A 16,324-nucleotide genomic window follows, 5' to 3' on the forward strand; every position below is an offset into this window, starting at 1 on the left:
TGTCTCATTCCAAATTTGTCTGTTTCTGTCTAACAAAAATAGAGTTTCACCTCGTGTGCTTCTAACAAAGTGGAATTTGAGGTGGAATTCTTAGTTTAATTCTCTTTGTGGTATCCCCAGTACTAATTCTGTAGGACATATAGTAAAAGTCAAGCACCACTGTTGTCTTGCTGAAGAGCTTGCGATTGTGTATGCTTACATACCTTCCAACAGTGAGTCTTGGGGTGCAGCAGGTCTGGTGGTGGAGAGTCATAGTTCAGAGAGGTATAAGGAAGGTTATTCTTTTCTAGCTGTTCTCTCGTGCCTACAGAGATACCTTGGGGGCTTAAGAAAGAGCTAGTTTGCATTCATACAGGCCACAGCACCAGTGACAGCCACAGAGCTGACTTGAGAGATCTAATGGAAGGTGACACTTTGAGCCATGTTTCTTACCTATCTTCCAGCTAGGAACAGAGGTGGATGGAGGGGAAGAATGTGGTGTTGTATGGATGTTTTTTGCCTTAGCTCCTGCGATTCCAGAGGTTTTTGATATCTCTCTCATTCTCTCTCTTGACTTTTGTAGGAACAGATCGGATAGAGGTCTCTAACACAGATGGGACCATGAGAACTGTTCTAATCTGGGAGAACCTAGACAGACCTAGAGATATTGTGGTGGACCCTGTTGGAGGGTGAGAGATTCTTTCTTCTGAGATGACATGGCAATTCTTGCATGTCTACAGGCGTTCAGGTTCTTTAGTTTTGTGCAATTGTCTTTCTCTCTGGTGCCATTGTTCTACATCCTGCCAAACACTGAAATTAGAGACCTGGTTTTGAATGCTGAGATAAGCAGGGATAATTGCCTGTTTTGCTGTAGAGCTTGCAGGAGCTGGCTGGTGTTTTCATTTGTTTATCCTGGGGACATAATAATGGAAGAAGTACAAAAAAATGTTGAGAATGAGGCCGCCTAGATCTCTTCTATTTCTTTATTTCATATTTATGTTGAGTTTATATTTAAGCTCTCTGCTTATCAACCAGAGTTCAGTCAGAAGGATCTCCTCAGGTAAATTACTGCTGATCTCAAGCAAGCTGTAACATTAGTGGCCTCTTGGCTTCAAAGCACTGTGTCAGAGTATTGAGGGATCAACAGTGCTATGAAAAGCAAACCCGAGTAGAGTAACAGAAACAAATGGTTTTCAATAACCAGTTTTGCTTCTGAATCATAAGACCTTGTGGAGCTGGAGATAGGGTGGCTAGGAAGAAGCTTGTCAGCCATTGCTTTAGAAGCATTGAAGGCCTTGAAGAGAAGTATGCTATTCTTTCCTTGAGTGGATTACCAGAAGACCAATGCAGCAAGAGTATAAAGGGCCAATGGTGGACACTGATAAATAATTGGTTAATTTTTAGACCTTGAACTATTATCTTGAACTTTTTTCCTTCATGTTTTAATTAGACCAGCACATGGGCAGTAGTAGGTATATAAATTTGAATATGATCTTAGCTACATTACAAGAACCCAAGTGTCCATGTGAGTACAATATTAGTGTAATGCTTCTTCCTGCTAGTGTCTGAAGGCTCTCTTGCTTCTCTGTAACGCTGCCTGGCTATAGTGACAGTGAAAGAGCGTGGGCATTCAACTCTGTCTGGGCTTGTGTTCAGGTTCATGTACTGGACTGACTGGGGAGCCAGCCCAAAAATCGAGCGTGCTGGTATGGATGCCTCAAACCGCTTGGTGATCATTTCCTCCAACCTCACGTGGCCTAATGGCTTGGCCATTGACTATGAGTCACAGCGCTTGTACTGGGCGGACGCAGGCATGAAGACCATCGAGTATGCCAGTCTGGATGGAAGCAGCAGGAAGGTAAGGAAGCCATTTTTGAGGAGGGAGCCTGGGAGCCTGAGGTGTAAGTCCTAGAGCACAGAGTGCTGATGGCCCCTGCCTCTCTTTCCAGTTGAAAGTGAAATCTCTAATTCAAGGCATGCTGAGCTGCTTTCACTGGGAGAGAAGAGCTCCCTTTCAGTTGCAAACTGTGTGTGAGGGAACCTCCTTTTGAGGGCTAACATTGCCCCATCACTCTCCTTTTGCTGTGACTGTATGTTGTGATGTTGAGAGGGGGCAAGGGAAGCCTTATCCCCCTTAGTGACTTCTTAGTAATGTTTTTTGGGGGGGCTGGGGGTAATCTGACCAGGTGCTGATTGGGAGCAATCTGCCTCACCCCTTTGGACTTACTCTTTATGGCGAGAGAATCTACTGGACAGACTGGCAGGCCAAAAGCATCCAGAGCGCAGATAGGAGGACTGGGCAGGCTCGGGAAACGCTGCAGGACAATCTGGAGAATCTTATGGATATTCATGTTTTTCACCGGCACAGGCCACCAGGTACAGAGCTCGCCCCAAGCCACACTAAGCTGAGAGCTTGCTCAGGCTCTGGTACGTGGCACAGCTCTCCTGCAAGGAGCTGACCTATCCGTCAGCCCTCGATGCCTTAAGTCTCTGGGTGGAATACGAGAGCATGAGAATTACTCTCAGCTTTGTATTTAAGGGCATTCTAGAATACATTTCTATAGCTGTTGCATCCCTTTTTGTGTCTGTGCTACCGGCTTACAGATTTCTCATCCTCTTTCCTATAGTACATACAGCATGTGAAGTTAGCAATGGAGGCTGCAGTCACCTGTGCCTTTTGGCACCTCTTCCAAAAGGTTACAGCTGTACCTGCCCTACTGGGATCAACCTGCAATCTGATGGCAAGAGCTGCTCCCCTGGTGAGTCCTCTCTGTAGGATCCTCATTGCAGCTTTGTATAGGAGCTACATTTTGCTCCTACCTTGTTAGAGAACAAAATTCACTTTTATGTGCTTATCTGCTCTACCCCTCAAAAATCCCATTTGATGACTGTACCTTCATTTTGAGTAGAAATTACTATGAAGAAACTTACTGATAACTAGATTGATGCAGAAGAAATTTTTCTTGAAATTAGGTTGGACAACTAAACAGATGTCACGTTTTCCCCCACACTTTTGCCTTAATCTTGAGGTGGATTCCTTTTGAACTACAAGGTGCTATATTCTTTAATATTCTTTAATAGGGCTGTACGCATTCCCCCCATGGACCCTCTTTTTGGGGACTGTAGAAGGCACTCAGCTTCAGGCCATGGTGCATCCACTTTTTCTCCTTAGCAGGAAAAAAAGGGCTCCTAACTCCTGTTTCCCACACATAGTAGCATCAATAACACTCAACAAAGCATTCAATAAAGCGTTCAGTAATGCTTAGTAAAGCTTTTGTACCCAGACTCCCCATAAACCGAGATCTGCCTGAGACCTCCTTTTCCACCTCCAGATGTTCAATAAATGATGCCTACAGTTGACTGACTGAACTTGTTCCTTGCTGAATCTGTTTTCATTTTCAACTTTCTGCAGGAATGACCAGCTTTCTGATCTTTGCCAGAAGGACTGATATCCGGATGGTCTCTCTGGATATTCCCTACTTTGCAGATGTTGTCGTTTCAGTCAATGTCACCATGAAGAACACCATTGCAATTGGAGTGGATCCTCGTGAAGGTCTGAACTTCGTAGTGTATCCGACTGTCTGTTTGAAAGGCAACAAGTGACATCATATCTAAATGTCTGAGTAAAGACCCAGCCACAGATCTTGCGCTAGGTTGAGAATTTGGGTAGTTTTTTTTTCTAGTATGTGCTGCAAATATTCCTTTCCAATCAGATGTGGGACTCTATACTACTAACTGATAATGCGTTGTGTGTTCACTGGCCTTGTGTAAAGGTCAGAACGCCAGTGCTTCTACATGTTTTGGGGGCGATTGTAACAAGATCATTTGTACTGTTTTATCACTCCAGTTTAATAGTCTTGTGATACTGTTATTCCTGTGCAGACAGATCTGTTTTGAATGGTGTAGCTGGTAGTCAGACATGGAGCTGTTTTTTAGGGATTTTGCTGTTGGGTTGTTGGGGTTTGGTTTGGTTTTGTTGTGGGGTTTTTTTAAGTTTCTCTTTCTTCTTCCACCCAGGAAAGGTTTACTGGTCAGACAGCACACTGCGGAAAATCAGCCGGGCTGCCCTTGATGGCTCACAATGTGAGGACATTATCACTACAGGTAGGACAGATTTTGGCCTGGGAGCCTCTCACCTCCATGCAGAATGAAAAGAGAGATTCTCTGACACCCTGGTAGAATAATCTTTAAAGTTTTGGTGGAAGGGCAAGCAAAGCCTAGAGCAACTGCCTGATGAGGTGCACAAGGGGAATTGCAGAAGTTCCTGACTAAGCTGGGAAGATGAGCAGTGACCAATACACCTTTCTGTTTTCTCAGGTTTGTTGACTACAGATGGGCTGGCTGTGGATGCTATTGGCAGGAAGATATATTGGACAGATACAGGAACAAACCGGATTGAAGTGGGCAACCTCGATGGCTCCATGAGGAAAGTCTTGGTCTGGCAGAACCTGGACAGCCCTCGGGCAATAGCTTTGTACCATGAGATGGGGTTAGTGTTGTCAAGAGGCTATCTAGGGATTAAAACAGGACTTCTGACCTCTGTTTCCATAATACTTGCTGGCTTTTCCCCAGGTATATGTACTGGACGGACTGGGGTGAGAATGCCAAGCTGGAACGCTCTGGAATGGATGGCTCTGGACGTGCGGTGTTGATCGGCAACAACCTGGGCTGGCCTAATGGACTGGCAGTGGATAAGGCTGGGTCCCAGCTGCTCTGGGCTGATGCACACACTGAGGTATGATTCTGTTCCTCAGCATTGTTTGTTTGTCATTGGGTCTTTGGTAGCCTGGAGGCTGTTGAGAAGCTCTTGAGCAAGCTATAAAAAGAGCAAGGGGAACATAAGGTTTTTGGAGAGTATGGGCTATGGGGAGGGTGGACTTGAAAAACATCACTTGCTTAGATGGTTTCCCACTTAATGTAGTAATTGCTAGCAAGAGGATCAGTGTTTTGAGTGTGGGGCTGACATTTACTTCTTTCTTCAGCGTATTGAGGCTGCAGATCTCAATGGTGCTAACCGCCGCACCCTGCTGTCTCCAGTGCAACATCCCTATGGCCTCACTTTGCTGGACTCTTACATCTACTGGACTGACTGGCAAACCCGCAGCATTCACAGGGCTGACAAGGACACTGGTGCCAATGTCATCCTGGTGAGGGCAAACTTGCCTGGCCTCATGGACATTCAAGCTGTTGATAGGGCACGGCCACTGGGTGAGTTGCTAGGCTGCTTCCAAATCAGCAGGTGTCTGTGGTGACTAGGGGAGCCCTTCAGAGCTGTCACTGAAGAAGGTCGTTTTGTGTAAAGCATGAGTGATAACTTCGCAAAAATCAGCTTTTCTTTTCTTCTTCCGTCTTGTTTAACTATTTTTGCACTTCTCCCTGTTTACCCAGCTATGTAGGTCTGGCGTTTGTTTATTACTGTATGCCTTTTGACCCCGTTCATCCCATTTCCTTCACTGGATTGCACTGACAACCTACTTCTCACAGACACTAGAGCCACTTTCTTAGGAAGACTGCATGAGTCATACCCTATTAGGCTTCACCAGAGTCTACTGGCATTGGTCAAGTTTCCCTTCTTTAAATCCAAAAAGCACTAATTCCTCTTAAGCTAGTTGCTGAAACCTTATTTCAAGTTCTAGTCATTTCTTTCCCCCCAACCATTACAGGCTTCATCTTGCTGTTGGCCACTTTCCTCTACAAAATCTGTGCTTCTTTAGTTGCTCTTAATATATCATGCTCTTCAACTGTTCTGTGCCAGAGCCAGGTTCCTTACGTTACTCTTTGGGGATCCTATACGATGCTGTCTTGCCTCCTTTCTCCTCAGTGGGAGTTGTTGCTTTGTGCCGTGGTTTCATTTTGGTGGAATTTCCCCAATACGTACTTCTACAGAAAACTATGCTGCTTCTCCTATGGCTACTAAACCAGAACATCACTCTTGACAGTACAACTTTATAACTTAAAGCTAACGAAAACTCTAGCTGTCATATCCCTGTTGTCTCTTCCCACTCCCTCCACCTGTCTTCTGGGTTTATCCCTTCCTAATAAATGTATGCTGGGTTTGGTTTTTTTTTTTTACTTTAAAGAAAAAGAGATTACCATAATATGTCAGGCACTTTCAGCAGGCTTCTCTGATGCCTTTGTTTACTTGCCACTGTGTGCAGCTAAGTTGAAACAGAGGCTCCTTTGTAAGCCTGGCCTCTGGTGCATTGTCACACTGCTTCCCCACAGGGCTGGATCTTTCTGGCAGCATTAGCATTTGCAGCAATAATAAATCTAAACTGCAACTGTGTGAATCTATCAGCATTTGGCTGTTCCTTTTTCCATGGGGAAACTATGATTAGCAAGGAACGAAGGTCAAGATTTTGCTCCTAATGCTCCCCATTCTTCTGTGCCTTCTTGCCCCAACCATGCCCATACCCACCACAAACCTTGGAGAAGAGGGAGGCAGTCTCTGTATGAAGGGCTGTAGATTCCCAGCAAGGCTGGGATGGTAAGGATGGACTTGGCTGCTAGCAAGTTGTGCATGTATGTGGCCTTTAAAATAAAGTTTTGGTCTGTGGGACCACACTGATCCTTAAACTTTACTTTCCCTATTTCTAAAGGCTTCAATAAATGTAGAGTTCGTAATGGTGGCTGCTCCCACCTTTGCTTGCCTCACCCCACTGGCTTCTCCTGTGCCTGCCCCACTGGCATCCAGCTGAAGAGAGATGAGCAGACGTGTGACTCTTCTCCAGAGACCTACCTACTTTTCTCTAGCCGTGCTTCTATCCGTCGTATCTCACTGGACACCAGTGACCACACAGATGTGCACATACCTGTCCCCGAACTGAACAACGTCATTTCTCTGGACTATGATAGTGTTGATGGCAAGATTTACTACACAGATGTATTTCTTGATGTCATCAGGTGGGTGCCAGTCATCTGCTTGGCCCGTGCCCAGGTCACCCAGCTCCTTGTGCTGGTTGTGCCACAATGAGCTGTGGAGTGTGCCAGTAAGTTGAGGAAATTGAGATGCTGGCAATACACCACTAATTACAGCTTGTCTTTGGTACACAGCACCATGTGTATCACTGAACTAAATGCTGAAGGTGTGTTTAACTGGCTGGAGACTACAGGGAAAAAGGTATTAGGGAGGTAGCAGTATGAAGTGGCGCTGTTGTTGATGGGGATCACACATGGAAGCATGAAGGCTTTCCGGGAGCTACCCATTCCTCACTGCCATTTGTCATTGATTTCCATCCAGGCGGTCTGATCTGAACGGCAGCAACATGGAAACTGTTATTGGTCAGGGTCTGAAGACTACAGATGGCCTGGCAGTGGACTGGGTTGCCAGGAACCTCTACTGGACAGACACAGGACGCAATACCATAGAAGTAGCTAGACTGGATGGAAGCTCCAGGAAAGTGCTGATCAATAGCAGCTTGGATGAGCCCCGTGCCATTGCTGTCTTTCCCAAAAAGGGGTAGGTATGGGGTATTGGTGGGGCAGGGAGAAGGGCTGTGCAGAGGCAGATCGGGAGAGGAGGTTGTGGGAGGAAGAAGAGATGTGCTGTGTGAATCTGCAGGTACCAGCAAGGGGCTGGCTCTGAGTGACAGATGTAATCAGGCAGGCAGTGAATTTGAATGTTGGGCAGGTAGCTGGGAGAAGCAAGCTACAGACCACATGATCTTTTTTGAACCTGAAGAATCTGGCAGTTTAATTCATAACTAAAATTTTCATTGAACTAAATTAGGTGGTTTTTTTCGTCTTATACTTGCCTTTTATCCCTTCAGGTACCTCTTCTGGACAGATTGGGGTCACATTGCTAAAATTGAACGGGCAAACTTGGATGGCTCTGAACGTAAAATCCTGATTAACACTGACCTAGGATGGCCCAATGGATTGACTTTGGATTATGACACCAGGAGGTCAGTGAAAGGTGTTCTTATACTTGCATAGGGTTAAGAGATGTAATGAAATTTTTAGCCTCCTTAGCTTGGTTTATTGGAGTAACATTGTAGGTTTGGTGGTTTTTGGTTTTTTTTGTCTGATCCACCTTGCCTAGCAAATGACTAGGAAGTAGAGAGGGAATGTGTAGATGGAAGCTCACCTCTTTCCCCACTCCTCCAGGATTTACTGGGTGGATGCGCATCTTGATCGCATAGAGAGTTGTGATCTCAACGGGAAGCTACGGCAAGTGTTGGTCAGCCAAGTGTCACATCCCTTTGCACTGACACAGGTAAGAAGATTTTCCTGCTGACACTGTTCTCCCTGGTGTGTTCATGAGTTTGGACAACGGAGCTTAGGGACAGGGAAATGTTATAGCCTGGGGAAACCAAGATGGCTCAGGGGATAGTATTTAACTCTTCTCTGGAGCTAACAAAGGAAGTTTGTCTGAACTCCTGTGGGGTGTAGGCCGTCATCTTCTCTATGATGAGAGGGGAAGGAGTTGTTGAAAAGGCCTTTGTCTGGGGCCTTCTGCCACTGGAAAGTGGTTTTTATGGGTATCCTGTGTCTACGTGGCTAAATATGCTATGGCTATGATTTTTCTTTGCTGTCTCCCTGAGCAGCAGGATAGGTGGATATACTGGACTGACTGGCAAACCAAATCTATCCAGAGAGTGGACAAATACTCTGGACGGAACAAAGAGACAGTCCTAGCCAATGTGGAGGGACTGATGGATATCATTGTGGTTTCACCTCAGAGACAGACAGGTAATTAAGAGGACCTTGATTCAGGCAAATGCGAACTGTAGACAAAAAAGAACTCTGGAACCACTGTGCTACTGTAGATCTCAAGCGAGGTTGGCATCTTTTCTTACACCCAAACTGTTAATGCATCTTCCCTGGGCACATTCCTTGTCTGCCTGTGACATTTCACTCAAGTACATCTTAATAGTGTTACGTTACAGTTTTGATTAGCAAATGTCACTTTCTGTGTTATTCACCTGACACTGTGTTAAAATAGAAGAATGTGAGCGTTTTGGTTTTTAGTCTGTGCAGCTGTGTTGACTTGTAGTGCCTTTCAAGACCACCCTAATCCTACAAGTGTCTGACTATTGTCATCACTCCCTTAGCAGTCAGATGAAGGGCATGTGTCAGAGCATAGTAACTTGCTGGATCTCTAGGAAGTACCTCTGGATGAGCAGGAAGAAAGGGTGTTGCTCTGAGCTCTTACCTGGTCTTCTGCAACGTACTTAGAAAACTGCATGTTCCTTCTAGGTACTAATGCTTGTGGAGTGAACAATGGAGGCTGCACTCATCTGTGCTTTGCCAGGGCTTCTGACTTTGTCTGCGCGTGTCCGGATGAACCAGATGGGCGGCCCTGTTCTATTAGTGAGTTTACTGAGTGTCACTTGGGTAGTCGTTTCCATAAGTGAGCCACCACCACTACTTATGCAGTGGCAATCAGAGCATCTGAAGCTCTCCAGCATTATAAAAACTTATGCAGAATCATATACTGGAAGTAAGATGGTTGTGAGCAATAGAGCCACCTTCTGTCCGTTCTGCTGACAGATGGTTTGGGATGGGAAAGCTGCTCATGTAGGCCATTTCAGGAACTCTCTATAGCTTACCAGAGTTATTCATCTGTCTTACAAAGTTGGGATCCTGCTTATTTTTCTCTCTCTTAGTTCCTGGTGTGGTTCCCCCTGGTCCTGAACCCACAAGTATAAGTGAGAGAAGTCAGACGCCACCTGACAGAGTAGGTGCCTCAACAACTAAACTTCTCACATCTCTGGAAGCAGAGGAAGGAAAGTAAGTGCTCTTGTTGTCTTGGAATTAGGGTGTGAAAGTCTCAGCTTGTGCAAGGCGCAACATGCAAGCCCCCCTCTGGTTGTCATCACCCAAATGTACCTCTCCCTAGCCAAAAGAGGCTATTCCAGCTCCAGGCTTCACATTCATAACAGAGAAGACCATTTTGACAAAGAATGCAGCACACTGCTGAGCTGGCAAGAAAGAGGTGCAGAGATCTTTCTTTCTGTCCTGTTGAAATATGTGTGTAGGCTAATTGTGCTGAAGTGTTAAAATCCTCCTGAGACCATCTCATTTGTTTGACTGAATTTTTTTGAACTCCTAATTTTGAGAACTTATTTCTGAGAGGAGGAGAGGGGAGTCTGTTGCTTTAATTCACTCAGACATCTCAGACCTGACCAGACACCTGAAGAAGTGGTTCTGCCCTGGACACAAAGGGATGGCTTGTTTGGGGCAGAACAGAACCTTTGCAGCTCTAACATTTAGGTTACAATGCAGGTAGTTAAGAGACTTTCTGCTAACTCCCTACAGCCTGCTATCCTACTGCACAGCAAAAAAGTATAATCTGTAATATATGGCTGGGTTATTTACAAGGCAAAGCTTCTACTTTGTTGAATATGATGTATTGGACAGAAAAATCTTTGTTCTGATTTTTTGCTTCAGCACTGATGCTGCAATTTGTGTTCTGATAGATAAATATATGTACACACCTATGTACCCAAGAGGTGAATCTAGAATGACTGGGATATGAAGGTATTGCAGACCTAAAATTGATGTATACACGCACACGCCCTTATATATGTATATGGTTCTCGGGATACAGAAGGATACTAAAGAAGAGAAAGGAAGGCTCCTGTTGTTGAACTGGAAATGGAAGGGATATCAGTGCTAGCCTGTCCCATCCTGTCTTTTGATATCTTTGTTACTGTTGATACTACTTTCAGTAACCTACTGTGCTTCTGTCGTTCAGCTGCTCTGACAAAGATGCTAGGCGAGGCTCATGTACCCATGCCAACGAGGCAGTGTTGGCAACCATGGGTGAGTTCTTTTTCTTTAACTCTTCTCCACCAGGGTTGTTCCTCCAGGTGTGACCAGGGCATTCCAGTCCATAGTGTTTGAAACCCAAATTTCTGAAACTCAGGCTTGAATTACTCAAACGTCCTCTGAGCAGAGGAAAGTGTGTCTAAGGATGAACATTAGTCATATGCATTCATTAGCCTGTGTGTGGACTCTTCTAAATGACACTTCGGTCTGAAGAATAGTTTCGTTTTCTTTCATCCCATACCTCATCCATTGGGCTCTTCCCATTAATGATACTCTTCTTCACCATCCCCTTTGTGTTTAGTTGAGAATGGTTGACTTAGGGTAATTGTTTCCCACTGCAGCAGTAACCTGTCAGCAAGAGGGTCTAACTCATCCTTATCCAACCCCATTACAAAGGTCTTTATGCTGCTTGGTTTGCTGGGGCCCAGGTGGGAGGAAGGGTTATTGTATGTTTGGTTTCATATGAAGCCAAACAAAACCCTCTGCTAAACCCCAGTGTGCTGACATTTTACTTCACATACTTGCATATGGTGTAAAACCTCTGTACTAGGCGCTACCCCAAGGTCAGTATTATCCAGTGGGAGTTAAGGAGAGTGTATAAATTACCCTTGCTGTTCACTTCCAGGAGAAGGACTGCACGTCAGCTACATTATTGGAGGTCTTCTCAGCATCTTGTTTATTTTGCTGCTTTTTGCTGCTATAATTATATATAGGTAAGTGATCTTTTTCCCCTCTCACCTGACCAATAGTAAAATCTAGGGCTGTAGAAGAAAGCTCCTACGCTTCATCTTCCTTTATTGTTTCTTTCTTTATTGTAAATAACAATAAATGTTCTCCATTGGAAGAAGTGTTTGATTATTTTATTTGCGAGGTTTGAAGTGTTGGGCATGCAAGTCTATTATTTGAAGCCTTATTGGCTGAATTTTCTGCAGAGAGCTTATGAGTTATGGACAAGGATGTGAGATAATTTGTATCTCAATACACGTGTGAGCTCGTGTGCTTTCTGCCAGATAGCTTCACCAGTTACTGCCAGTATAGCTTTTGTGGTTATGTGGCAGCGCCTTGCTGTACTAGTAGCGAGTGACTCTACTGGTACCTGAAAAGCCAGGTGAGGCCAGCATTCTCTCTCTTTGAGGGACAGTGAAGACTGCTGTAGCTTTCCACTTGCTGAGCACTCAGGAACTTTGGATCCTGGTTGTAGGGCCCTGTGTCTTTTCTGACAGCCCTCTCTTGTAGGCATAATAAGTCCAAGTTCACAGACCCTGGCTTGGGGAACCTAACCTACAGTAATCCCTCGTATCGGACATCGACCCAGGAGGTGAAGATTGAAGCAATTCCCAAACCAACCTTGTACAACCAATTGTGCTACAAGAAAGAGGTAAGAGCTGCTACTAAGGACGTGGGAGCCCAGCTCAAACTGCTGTCAAGTATTTCAGGCCTTAGTATGTGAAAATATTGCAACTTGTCAGCATTTACTTCTAGGACATAGGAGGACAGCTTCAGTGAGTTGCTCAGACTCCTATGGAGATCAACCAGCAGCACTTCTCCCCAGTGAGCTGTAGTGAATTAGACCTGTCTTTAGAGCTCTGCTTTTTCTCCACTCCCACAGTGTCTTGTGTTTCAGGGTGCTGGCCCTCGAAGTACAGGAGTCAAAGGGAACTGTCTTCCCTGGACACAGTTCTGGTTAGTGACTGTTGCACCAAGGTTGCTTTGGACAGTCACCAGGGGAACGAGGCAGCCGGAAGGGGTCTGGTAACAACAACGTGGCTCCTGGCTGTGCACTGCCTGGAAGGGGTGGGATCGGGGGAGAACCAGAGTCCTTGTTAAATGGAGCATTTTAAAGGCCCTGCAGAGGTCTGCCCTGCGTGCCACAGGATGAAGAGGGTTTAGTATGGTATCTTTCAGCACTTAGTTTCTCCTCTGTTTTCTCCTCAGAAGCTTTCCTATCACTCAGATAGCTTCTCATCTTCCCTCTTCTGATTTTCGTCCACATCCTCATGTCAGGTATCACTACTCTGTGTGTTTGACCCTGCCTCCCTTACTCAAGCTCTGTGTGTGGCTCAAACATTGTCCCATACTAATCGCTCTTTCTTGGTTTTTCTCCTGCTTTTATGTCTTTAAACCAGCTCTACTGTCTGTCAAGAAAGTAGAAGTAATTTTCTATGACAGATCCTTTGGTCTTAGCTTTGGTTACTCATACTTAATATGTGATATTTGGAGAAGATAATTTCTGGAGGACTATTTATGATAATCTGGTAGATAACTTAGTTCTTTTAGCAGGGATCACAGCAAGCCTTACACAGAGGGGAGTTTTCTCTGGCTTTGTTTTTCAAAGGTACTATCCAATAGATTTCCCAAACTTTCCTGATATTTTAGCGTTATCTACTAAGGATAAGCCAGGATTATTTATCTAGGAACCTAAATCCTTTCCACTTTTCTCTTAATTCTGCTGGTCCGAGATATACCCAGATGTATATTTCCCCACCTCCTCCACTTTCTCCTCATAGATCAGATGCTCTAATGCTCCTTATTTGTCAGTGAGCCAAGTCAGGCAGATTTCACTACTTTAATCTCAGTGTGGTCCCTTTAGCCTCTGATCATTTCTGTTGTTTCCCTATAATCTCCTTCCCCTGTATTGCTGTGAGGCTCGGACTCAACAGTGGTGTTCCAGCTGTGCTTTCCTGAGAGGTGAATTTAGAATGACTCAGATATAAAGATACCGCAGACCTGGAATTGATTCCCTGCGTACTTTTATCATGAAGTTTTCTGGCTTTCCTGCTTCCCTTTTTTTTTTTTTTTTTCTTTCTTCCTTTTTACATTCAGTGTCATTCTTATTCCCTGCTGTCAGGGAATATATATAGTTGAATTAGAAGAGCCAGCTCATCCTCATTCCACTTCCATGATTTGAAGGCTCCTGGAGTTAGGAATGAGAGCTCTTGCAGGGAGGATTCATCTAGGGGGTGGTGAAGAACCGAAGGAAACTTAGAATGGGTTCTGCTGTTGTGACAGGCAAAGCCAGTGGCTGTTTACGTGGAGGTCCAGCCTTTTGTCCGCTTCATTGTCTACATTCCAGCTCTGCTTTGCTCTTTGCCATGTTTTTCCACAAATGTATTGATTTTTTTCATTCATCTGTCTGCTCCCTAGACTGGTCCTGACCACAGCTACACCAAGGAGAAGATCAGGATTGTGGAGGGGATATGCCTTTTATCCAGTGATGATTCCGAGTGGGATGACCTTAAACAGATTCGGAGCTCCCGAGGAGGGATCCTCCGGGATCATGTCTGCATGAAGACAGACACGGTCTCTATCCAGGCTAGTTCTGGTTCACTGGATGACACCGAAACTGAGCAGCTGCTACAGGAAGAACAGTCTGAATGCAGCAGCGTTAACACAGCAGCAGCCACTCCTGAACGTCGTGGCTCACTCCCAGACACAGGCTGGAAACACCAACGCAAGCCCTCCACGGAGAGTGAGGTGTAAAGTACATGTGACTTTGGAAGCGTTCATACCCTCCCCAGCCTCTGCTCTGCACAAAAAAGACAGGACTCTGCCTGCTAGGCAAGGAAGGGCACAGAGACCAGCCCCTCTTGCGAGGGGCCCAGAGACTATGACTGCCTTTCAGCGAGGAGCTCGGGCAACTGTGCTGTTGTGGTTGGAGAGGGAGGATGGGTGGGTTGGAACCCAGAAATCCTTTTGGCTCATTTTCACTGTCTGTGGTTTATTTATATGTTCCCTTTTCCTGAGAGCTGCCACGTTAACTTTTGCAGTGACTCCTCTGGCCTGAATCTAGTTCAGATTCTGTGTTCTCTGGCAACCTGCAAGCCCTGTGCCATCCGGCTCACAGTCAACGCCCATGAAGAGAGCAGAGCTGCCTCATTGCTAGCTCCTGGTCACAGAAGTTACCCATGTCATTGCAGCACTCGCAGCGCTCTTTGAGGCTTTGTGTTGAGGGGTCTCTGACTTGAGAGAGGTCTTGGAATAAATGGGGTATACTTTGGGGCTCAAGGGAACACTGACACGGCATCAGGTCACCTTTTAAGGGCATGAAGAGGGTAACCATGGTTTCTGTGACTCACTTCATGAGAGCATCACTGCTTACTTTCCCATCTGCTAGTAAAAACTTTAAGGAATGCTCAGATCAGAGCACTGTGTCTGTTGCTGGCAGCAGACACTGCTCCTGTTCTCCCCTTTCCTGTTAAAACATGTTTCTACTTTGGAAGAGCAAGAGTCAACAAATGCCCCTTTCAGAACTGCCCCCTGTGGGTACTGAAGTCAGAGTGCTGAAGGTGAGGAAAGAAGAGATTGGTATTGTTCTTAGCTCTACAGAGCTAATGGGAGAAAATGCATCTCAGCAAGACCTAAATTCTACTCTTGTCTTTGCCTAATTGATATATTAAAAAAAAGAAAAAGAAAATTTGTGAAGTCCCCACCAGTCCCAATTCTGAAAGGTCCCAGTTCTCTTGGCTTTTAGGACCTTTGATTACTGTAATGAGGGAAAAGAGAGAATTCCTAGGTCAAGTCTTTCCCAAGGGAATGCTCAGTGCTGACAGTTAGGAACTGCTTTATTACTAGGCTGAGCCCATTTGACCTAGAATAGGAGACAATAATCAGGGAGCTGTAAGGGGCATTTTGAATAGTTGTTTATCAGGTAGAATTGCACTTTAAGGTCTTCTGCTACCACTAAACAGCTCTCCTTGCCAAGTCATTTTCCTATCAGGTGCATGAGCTTCTGTTGTTCCCTGGCCTCCCAGGGGGTGTAATCCTACCTTTGTGTTACACCCCAGCAGCACCTGGAGCTGGGGCTTGCATGCTCACAAGGACTATGGCCACCTTTTCATATTCTGTTGACTTCTCTTGTCATCTGTTTGTTCAGAGGGAAAAAGGATAGAGAAAATATCCCTTAATGCTTCTTAAAAAATGAGATTGATATTAACCCCTCAAGTCATATGGATACTATCATGGTAAAATACTAAGTTTTAAGCCAGATACTTGGAAGCAGAACTTTCCAGGGAAGAATTTCTCATGGCAAACTCTGTAACCTCTTTATCTCCTGGGAAGAGGTCAAGTACATTCCCATTCGTGGTGTAAAGAGAGCAAAGCATATGCTAGGCATATATGGCTTAGAGGTGTGGGGAGGGCGCATCTCCTGTGTGATATTTTTCCAGCTGGTTTAAAATACAAAAAAAAAACCCAAACCAAAACAAACAAACAAAAAAAACCAAAAACCCAACACCACAGAAAAAGGAAAATCCACCCTACTCTGCCCTAACCTTTTTCATATACTAACAGTCCTGCTGTACTTTTTACAGCAAAGGTAGCATTGCAGAAGGGGAAAGGTTGCAGCTTTGACCTGGCTAGGTGGCTTGAAACTCTGTCCATAACTGCACTGTTGGGCTGACTGGTGTATATTCCTGTGGAAAATGAACTGGCGCTAAGGCTTGGAAATTTCCCTGTGTTAATGTGGGACTTCTCCCTACTCCCAGAGGCATTCTTTTCCTTCTTTTTTAAATTAGTTTTTTATTTAATTATTTATTTGGTTGGCTGCAACCTGGGAAGCATTGTTTTTGTTGGG

General features: G+C 45.1%; 1 protein-coding gene across 3 annotated transcripts in view; it reads left to right on the forward strand.

Moving 5' to 3' along the window:
- LRP4 (LDL receptor related protein 4) overlaps window positions 1-15,918 on the forward strand; it is an 81,817-nt gene extending 65,899 nt beyond the window's left edge. For all 3 annotated transcript variants that reach the window (XM_075105466.1, XM_075105467.1, XM_075105468.1), the window contains 20 exons: window positions 563-668; window positions 1,636-1,837; window positions 2,166-2,355; window positions 2,607-2,738; window positions 3,392-3,532; window positions 3,997-4,083; window positions 4,297-4,468; window positions 4,552-4,714; window positions 4,962-5,187; window positions 6,579-6,882; window positions 7,220-7,438; window positions 7,749-7,883; window positions 8,086-8,194; window positions 8,526-8,670; window positions 9,178-9,291; window positions 9,588-9,711; window positions 10,679-10,746; window positions 11,378-11,465; window positions 11,989-12,130; window positions 13,897-15,918. In XM_075105466.1, the coding sequence (XP_074961567.1) occupies window positions 563-668; window positions 1,636-1,837; window positions 2,166-2,355; window positions 2,607-2,738; window positions 3,392-3,532; window positions 3,997-4,083; window positions 4,297-4,468; window positions 4,552-4,714; window positions 4,962-5,187; window positions 6,579-6,882; window positions 7,220-7,438; window positions 7,749-7,883; window positions 8,086-8,194; window positions 8,526-8,670; window positions 9,178-9,291; window positions 9,588-9,711; window positions 10,679-10,746; window positions 11,378-11,465; window positions 11,989-12,130; window positions 13,897-14,232 (3,203 nt within the window). In that variant the 3' untranslated portion in view covers window positions 14,233-15,918. The remainder of the gene's footprint in view (window positions 1-562; window positions 669-1,635; window positions 1,838-2,165; window positions 2,356-2,606; window positions 2,739-3,391; window positions 3,533-3,996; window positions 4,084-4,296; window positions 4,469-4,551; window positions 4,715-4,961; window positions 5,188-6,578; window positions 6,883-7,219; window positions 7,439-7,748; window positions 7,884-8,085; window positions 8,195-8,525; window positions 8,671-9,177; window positions 9,292-9,587; window positions 9,712-10,678; window positions 10,747-11,377; window positions 11,466-11,988; window positions 12,131-13,896) is intronic.
- Window positions 15,919-16,324: the final 406 nt, after the last annotated feature.

Source organism: Phalacrocorax aristotelis, chromosome 10 (assembly GCF_949628215.1).
Source record: "Phalacrocorax aristotelis chromosome 10, bGulAri2.1, whole genome shotgun sequence".
Lineage (NCBI taxonomy): Eukaryota > Metazoa > Chordata > Aves > Suliformes > Phalacrocoracidae > Phalacrocorax > Phalacrocorax aristotelis.